The sequence below is a fragment of the Perkinsus marinus genome (assembly GCF_000006405.1).
Source record: "Perkinsus marinus ATCC 50983 genomic scaffold scf_1104296934286, whole genome shotgun sequence".
Lineage (NCBI taxonomy): Eukaryota > Perkinsozoa > Perkinsida > Perkinsidae > Perkinsus > Perkinsus marinus.
Genome location: NW_003214866.1, coordinates 9,575 through 17,003, shown reverse-complemented (window position 1 = coordinate 17,003; position 7,429 = coordinate 9,575). Strand labels below are relative to the sequence as shown.

The 7,429-nt window shown below is 48.2% G+C and overlaps 2 protein-coding genes across 2 annotated transcripts; both read right to left on the bottom strand.

The window, feature by feature from the left end:
* Window positions 1-31: 31 nt before the first annotated feature.
* Pmar_PMAR011341 (hypothetical protein) lies at window positions 32-445 on the bottom strand (the record flags this gene model as incomplete). Its single annotated transcript, XM_002784985.1, has 1 exon — window positions 32-445. The coding sequence occupies one exon, from the start codon at window positions 443-445 to the stop codon at window positions 32-34; it is 414 nt and encodes a 137-aa protein (XP_002785031.1).
* A 1,143-nt stretch (window positions 446-1,588) lies between these two features.
* On the bottom strand, window positions 1,589-6,731 carry Pmar_PMAR011340 (Exportin-2, putative). The gene is made up of 30 exons (XM_002784984.1): window positions 6,612-6,731; window positions 6,377-6,517; window positions 6,196-6,319; window positions 6,012-6,129; window positions 5,826-5,895; window positions 5,682-5,745; window positions 5,546-5,631; window positions 5,421-5,496; window positions 5,155-5,263; window positions 4,978-5,053; window positions 4,840-4,923; window positions 4,710-4,787; window positions 4,562-4,660; window positions 4,264-4,392; window positions 4,103-4,214; window positions 3,921-4,030; window positions 3,721-3,819; window positions 3,586-3,667; window positions 3,280-3,335; window positions 3,128-3,234; window positions 2,907-2,999; window positions 2,794-2,859; window positions 2,673-2,748; window positions 2,543-2,628; window positions 2,390-2,488; window positions 2,172-2,307; window positions 2,054-2,125; window positions 1,882-2,006; window positions 1,716-1,831; window positions 1,589-1,670 (listed from the first exon to the last, which is right to left on the bottom strand). The coding sequence occupies exons 1-30, from the start codon at window positions 6,705-6,707 to the stop codon at window positions 1,609-1,611; spliced, it is 2,847 nt and encodes a 948-aa protein (XP_002785030.1). The 5' UTR covers window positions 6,708-6,731; the 3' UTR covers window positions 1,589-1,608.
* Window positions 6,732-7,429: the final 698 nt, after the last annotated feature.

Here is a 7,429-nt window from a genome sequence, read left to right as displayed (position 1 = left end):
TCAGACCAGAAAACTTGATCCCAAACTTTCGCTACATGTCAGCTTTACCCTCATAGTGACTTATCTTGGAGATTATATCGGCTGAGAAACGATCGAATTCACTACGGTTAGAGACTGTTACGACAACAGTCTCATTGACTACAGTATGGGAGCTCGCCTTCACCTTTACCGCGGGCATGGACGAATACCCAAGGTCAGCTTCATCAGTCGAGAATGATGCAGTGAATGGCTCGACCGTCACACCAAAGATCAAGGGATTGTAGAGAGTAGAAACGAGTATGGTGTCCAAGCAGAAGGCGGCACTGGCAGCACAGTCCTTGATATTCTCCCCTACAATATCCATCCTATTCACAGAAAATTCCGAGTCGTTTAGCGCCGCCTCGGCAAGGATGGGAGCAAGAATGAGAATGAATAGAACCAATACCAGGAAGACAATCGCAAACATAATACAGCAAACACAGCATGCGCATCGCTTGCTAAGCCGACAACACCAACATGCTTTCGGCGTCACTAACAAGGGCTCTCCGCTGTTCAGCTGATATAGCGGTTGAGCTCGGATTGGATATTCTCTGCGATAAACAACATAGGTCGAGTTCATAAAAACAGATTACTGCAAGCTGATCCTACTACAATAGAACAGGTTCGGGAACTGGGAGCTCCAACCAAATACATATGAGTTATCAACATGCGCAATCATGGCATCACAAGGCAAACTGAAACGAATCTAGATTTGATTCAAGAATATAGTTTAATCAAAGAAGCAGCTATCAACATGTGGATATCAGTTGACTTGAAGATGTTGATCCAGGCTGGGCCCGAGGTCTGTGCATAGCCTGTAAGACCTTGATAATCTATCACCATAAGAGGTTACATTAATAAACTTCAACCTGCCGAGATATATCGCGTAGTAAAGGGTGCCCGTTCCCGATTTGAAGGCTGCATCGAAGACCTAGAGCCGATAGTCGCGGAGGGTGTTGGAATTGTTGGCAGTACCCTCCTTGGCGAGCTCCATATAGTTCAACGACATCTACCAACTTTTGTTTTCGAGGTCAGGCCCCCTCGCTACAAGGCCAATGAAATGTTCAGTGATGATAACGGATTCGAGTACCACAGCGACTATAGACTAGACAGAGACTCCACAGGGACTAGAAAGACCATACAACCGCAATGGGGAAGATCTTTATAGACGTTCTTTTCGGACTTGGAATAACGTTCGCTGTCCGGCTGGGCTCGAGCTCATAACACTTGTTCCCAGTATACAAGTCATGCCTGTCTTCCCGAGATCCCACCCTTTCGAAGTCTTGCTCCTAGACCTTCCAAACTTCCTTATACCTCTGGTTGAAAGTTTCTCGCCATCCAAGTCATCTGCATTGAGCCTCTTGCGGAGCTGTACTGTGGTATATCATGGGCTTAGATCTTATAATGGAGATTGGCTCCGACTTGAAACATCGTCGGGCGATGATAAACTACAGAAACGAAGACGACGGTGAAACCAGCATTAGGACGGAATGCATTGAGAAGCTGCCCGTATGTGAACGAAAGATCAGACCCCAGATGATGAAAATTCCACAGTCATATATCGTTGCAAGCACGAGTTCCGATAGCCGCTCAGCCCCTCACCCAAGTACTCAGACGCGCTAGTTCTGGCGGAGGATTAGCGAAGAGACGACCTACTGAGGCAGCAAATCCCATCATCCCGCTCACCCCAGGACTACCATCCAGGCCACGCAAGGCCTGCTTCACACTTCCAGGAACGTCTGTTACCGAAGGGGCATAATCAGCATGCCCAGGCAACTCGGTGGAATGGAGCCTTGCAAAGGTAACTTCATATCTATTTGAATGGCGTATGAAATCGAGCAGTGAATCCAACACTCGTATCACTCTCGGTCTTCGGCCTCATCTTGATCGTCATCTTCGTCATCATTGAGCCTAGGATTGAGCAAGGAATTCCCCGGCTGCTGCTCTTGTTCGTTGAAGCCCAGGAGCTCAGAGATGCCCATGAGAACCTGCATCGATCCGTAGCCGCATAGCAAGCTGACTAACAACGGCTCACGGCGTGCATCATCTCTCCATTACTCTGGACAGTTGAGTCACTTACGAACTTGACCGCAGAAAGTAAGCAAACCTATGCACAAACTCGTATGAACGAAGCTTGCTGAATAACCACATACCTTTTTGTTCTCCTTGCTACCCATATTCCCCTTAAAAGCAGGCATCCACAGTGACTTAACAACCATAACAGACAATCCAGCCTGTATCTGCTCCAGCGTTGTAATCAACATCTTAGTGCCATCCGAGACACAGTATCTGCGAGACAAATAATCCTTAGCACTTCAAAAAGTGGTGCTATAGACTATAGCCTATAGTGATACGATGATCGTGCACTTACACAAACACACTGAGGGTAATCGCAAATCTCCGAGTCAAAGCAGCCGTGCTTTTCTTCTGCAGCTTCGTCAGGAATACCGTGAATACACTAGCTAAGGAGCTGACGGAAGGCCACGTTTTGACGCTAAGTGAAGCTCATTTGAGATTGCCTTACTCCTTATAAACACCAAACGGCAGATACCGGAACATTGCTGCAATAAGGTCAAATGCCTGCATCTCGATCTTCCGATGATTGAGAACCTACTTCACAGCATTCCCACTTCACCAACTATCGTTTCAGCTACATATTGGAATCGGAAGAGGATAGTCTGCAAGTTACGGGTGATCTGCTCCCCGAACTGCGCATTCTCTTTGAAATACCTGAAATTGAGGATCCTGACATTATCGCTGTTGTACTGATATTACGAGGTTAAAAGCCTTATCAAGCCAGGTACGTTAGCGACGGTCCTCCACAGGCTATCAGTGAGTAACCTGGAAACATCAGCCTGAGCATACATGAGAAGCTCGGCGTACACTACCGATCAAACAAGGCGCCATATATCTGCGGTCCTGCTGCGGAGGTAGAGCTGTCTCCAGAATCAAGAAGCAAACCGAGTATTTGGAAACAGTATCTGTGCATCACCCACTCCCTCAGTATCCCCATCCACCCAGCTCAGAGATACGCAGGATTGCTATACTCAGTGTGTAGACCTCAGATGAAGAGTGGAGGATATGCAACGTATTCCCTTGATAATATTACGGAATGAAGTCCGCAACATTCTGTTCCAGGATGAAGCTGATGACAGGTAGCAACGCCGATTCGACCTCACCATGTTGGGCAGGGGCAAACTGCAGCACAGTATGCACCTGATGACAATCAGTCACTCACCACGGTTATGTGCGTGTTTTTACAATAGAAGCAATCGCCTCGAAGAGATAGTGGTTGAAAACCGCATCGCTGGGGTTTGCTGCAACCACACGGAGTATCTGATGGACCGATCGAGAAAGCCCAATAAAGCAGGGTGTAGAGAAGAAATACGGTCAGCCAGACAACAGCACCGGTTCCCAAGTCCTAACTAGTACCGTTGCTAACTGCCTTAACGTTGGCAATGCAATACTGAGTGCTCCTTCTCTGAAGGTCGAGAATACACCTGTTGAGTGACGAGGAACATAAGGCAAAGCTGAGGGGTTAGCGAGATAGCGAGCTGCACCACTCACGCATGACGAGTTTCATCTCGTACGCAGATTGGCTGCCGCCTGCAGCTAGTATTTGAAGACAGGGTTCGACAGTTGGCAGTATCTAAATAAAGACTCGCTCCGTCAATCGAACGGGGAATCATGCCACCGTCCTACATTCTGTTTGAGTGATTCCAGAGGTATTTTGTGTTGTTTATTAGGTCCTTTGAGAAGCAGGAGAACAGTCAAGCAGTGAGCAGCGTATGTATGGAGTACCTTGCAGAGGGAACATGATCAACACGACCAAGCTCGCGATAGCTAGAATCCGAAAAATGGTCACGCGGTTTGTCTACGACGTGCTATGCGATGAACATTACAGTAACAGGTGTTCGAATATGATTCGCTATGAGCGGAAGTGCACGGCTAAGCTGCTCGGCAGGAAGGTGATGTCGAAATACTGCGATATACCTAAAGAAGGCGGCACAAACTCGAAACTATGGATAAGATGGGCCGCTCAATCCTCAGTACTTGAGAATGCTGGCTCTCAATACCGCACGACTAGCCTCCCTTTCCGAAGGTATTGCTTGTGAGAGCTCGGGCAACAACTGCTGCTCGAAGAAGGCGGATACATCGACAGCTGAGTTGACTATCGATACTCCTTTGCTTCTCGTCTAACAATACACACGATGAGGGCGACCATGAGAGCACGGGCCCCCATACCTGAGCCTTCGTTGCAGTTGCAATAATCAAGTACACACAGGCATCCCTAGCTCTCCAAGCATCTTCTGTCGTAGAAGATCCAACCGATTGCAGGAGCATTTGAACATACCGGACGAGGATATCCGTCACCTGAATCCATCGATCACAGACTCAAACAAAACCCGATCCAGGGTCAAGCCAGTATGGCCACGAGCAACGGTTGGTAGGTGAACGCTTGAAATACCAAGTAAACTAACATGAAGCTTACATACCCGGCCGCACACGTGGAATAGAGATTGCTAAACCTGACCCGTATCACCTGCTGATCATACAACTTGCTGAGCCCTTTCACCAGTTCCATTGCTGCCCGTCGTCGAGTATCCTGATCTGCACTCTCCATATCCCGCCTAATATACTCCTACAGAAGTCCGAATTGGAATATTTACTGAATGTGATACGTTCCTTACAGTGGGGTTGTCGAAGAAGTCTTCAACATCACAGTCTCGGAGCTTGATGTTGGGTAGAACTACGTGCTCACAGATAGCCTGAGCAAAAGTTCATACCACAAGTCACAGGGAGCGATAGGCACCTCCTTACTTGGAGAGAATTCGCCTCTTCAAAGGGGCTTTTGGTCCATTTAGTACTAGCCGCACTGGATAAAAGTTTAATTCCTGCTGATACCTGATAGAAAAAAAATCGACATGTAGGTTCGGCCGCATTGCGACTGCCGCTTACAAGCTGATCATTGCTCCCGTTAGGACTCGTTGAAACAAGCAAGGTCCATACGGATTTCACTACGCCGCAGATGTACCTACAGGGAAAGAACAATACGATATGGTTATATGAAATGAGAACAGTGCCGAACGAGAACGATTGATTCGTCCAAGGCGCCTCCCACGTCCCCCCTATTACGGTTCCACTTGCTCTTGGTACTTATCAGCATATAGAGCAACATTCCTGCACACTTGGGCTTTGAGTTTCTCGATTGATCCGGGAGTCTCATCATCCGGTGCTTTGAGGGCTGAAGAGAGTCAGCTCATGGCGAAGCACGTCCCATCATTGAGCGCAGTGATGGCCACGTGTAAGGGATAAGAAAGTCCCTCCGACTTGAGACGCCACAAGAGACTGTTTCGTCGTAGACGCGAGCAACTCGTCATCCACGAGTTGCTCCCTACTACCAGCCGGCACATCCTGCCATTCTAACAAGCGCAGAAATCCCTCGAACCAAGTGGCCGAGTTGTCTTCGTAATACTCCTGAGAATGCGAAGAATGGCGGAGCGAGGGCGATGGAACTCCCAGCTACCGGGATGTCGACAACATTGAGGTCATAGAAGATCTCAAGCTCGACAACGAGGAGTTTGGCCAACTTCACGCTTTTCGTGGCTTGACCTGTCAACGCAGAGTGCGAAAGAGTCTATTAGGAACTACCAATGCACTACTTGCTTCCTTCAATGCAGGAGAGAAAATCTCTTGCATTATTCTCCTATAGAGCGCCAAGTGGACCTACATGGCAGATAGTCGAGTTGTTCGATCGAGATGATCAAGTTGAACGATACTCCAAACCCCGGTCCGGGAAAGACTACCTCCTGAAACTCCTTCAAAATATACTGCAATTCCCTCAAAACTTCGTTGGATCTCCCCAGATACCGGTACCTGTCACGGAGGACTCATGAGATTTCAAACCTGCGTTATCCGGGATGAGATGCCCATCTCCACAATCGGCAGCCATGCACTAGCTACACATGCAGATCGAGTCGGTAGATGCTTACTTGTCAAACACAGTGGCTGCGGTCTCCAACGCTCCGAACTGGGCATCGTTGAGGTCCTCACCACATGTCAGCCGCTGTACGAGGGTTGGCAAGAGCGTCGGCCAACCAGCAGGGAAATCTTACAAGAGTATATGTATATCTTGTGAATGCTACGATATATATGAGAGTACGAGGGGACTCTTACCAAGGTCGCTGATAATTTTAATGCTCTCCCGAAGCTGAGCCATGAGGGGTGCTGGTACAGAGAGCATCAGATCAACGAGGTGTGATTTAATCAGGTTGCGGTTTTCCTCCGAGATCCCACCATTCTGGAGGGAAAAAAGGCTATTAATGATCCGGATTAGATAGAGTGAAGGCGATAGTACCTCATCAGGAGATTCCGGCCAATGCCTTTTGATGAAGTTTTTGAAGTATATACTACTTGCCAGTCGCACAGGCAATTGTTCATTACCATTGGCTGTTAATTGCAACAACGAGGATGTGAGCACACCGCCCGCAGATTCAGCCTGCAAAGTCGGAGAAAACTGTCACCAACGATGATCGTTAGGAGTCACACTACATAGCCCCCTCGCGGACTCGTCCGTAACCCTAGGATACTACCTGCGTTAGTTTCTCCTCGGCTTGTCGCCGAACATTAACGTCAGGCGACAAAGTGGCAGCCATCACCTGCGACAATTCCGTCTGATTTACAGCCATGTGAAGGAAATTATTAGACGCGTGCCGGCCAAAACCGCTATGTGGCAATCTGATACAAAACTTGTTGTCTATCGAAATGTAGTAGGATCACTCCGCTTTACGCAACAAATAATGGGCGTCGGAGGAAAGCATTGGACACCAGAAAGACGTGCAAAGATCTTACAGAAAATATCAAAACAAGACAAGGAAGGATGTATCATGAGCCTTTAGATCCACGCTGAGAAGTTACGAGAATCTTCAAGAATCCAAGTCGTGAATTTGCCATGTTACAACAGAAGCGAAGTTAACAATCATGTCGGTACGACAATACGCCCTCTCCGCGGTCCTTCTGTTCGCACCAGCGGTATTGCGCGGTCATCGCTCTACGCTGACGTTGATCCTGGGGCTGCTACTTTCTTATTCTGTCTTCTACTTCGACGGATCCGAGTACAGACCACGGAGCCGGTAAGCAGCAAGTTTTCATGGTCCGTACGTTAGAGGGCTGAAGCCTGTCTTCTGCAGGTATTGGCCGGAACTTTTTGTTCCTGGCTGTCGAGTATATAATGCGCTACTAAGACGGCTCTTCACTAAGGTGTCGTTCATCTTAGAGGATGCGGACGCCGTGAACTCTCTCCCTCAAGTCGTCTATTGTGCTCATCCCCACGGTGTTGTACCTTTCATCCATCCGTTCCTAATCAGTCGAGTAAAGCACAAAGTATGCCCTCTCGGCGCGAGAGTACTTT

Coding starts and splice junctions, on each gene's coding strand:
- Pmar_PMAR011340 (XM_002784984.1), bottom strand. CDS start 6,707: ATGGCTGTAAATCAGACGGAATTGTCGCAGGTGATGGCTGCCACTTTG. Junction 6,320..6,376: donor GGCCGGAATCTCCTGATGAG/GTACTATCGCCT, acceptor TTTTCCCTCCAG/AATGGTGGGATCTCGGAGGA. Junction 4,393..4,561: donor GCAAGTTGTATGATCAGCAG/GTGATACGGGTC, acceptor CGATGGATTCAG/GTGACGGATATCCTCGTCCG.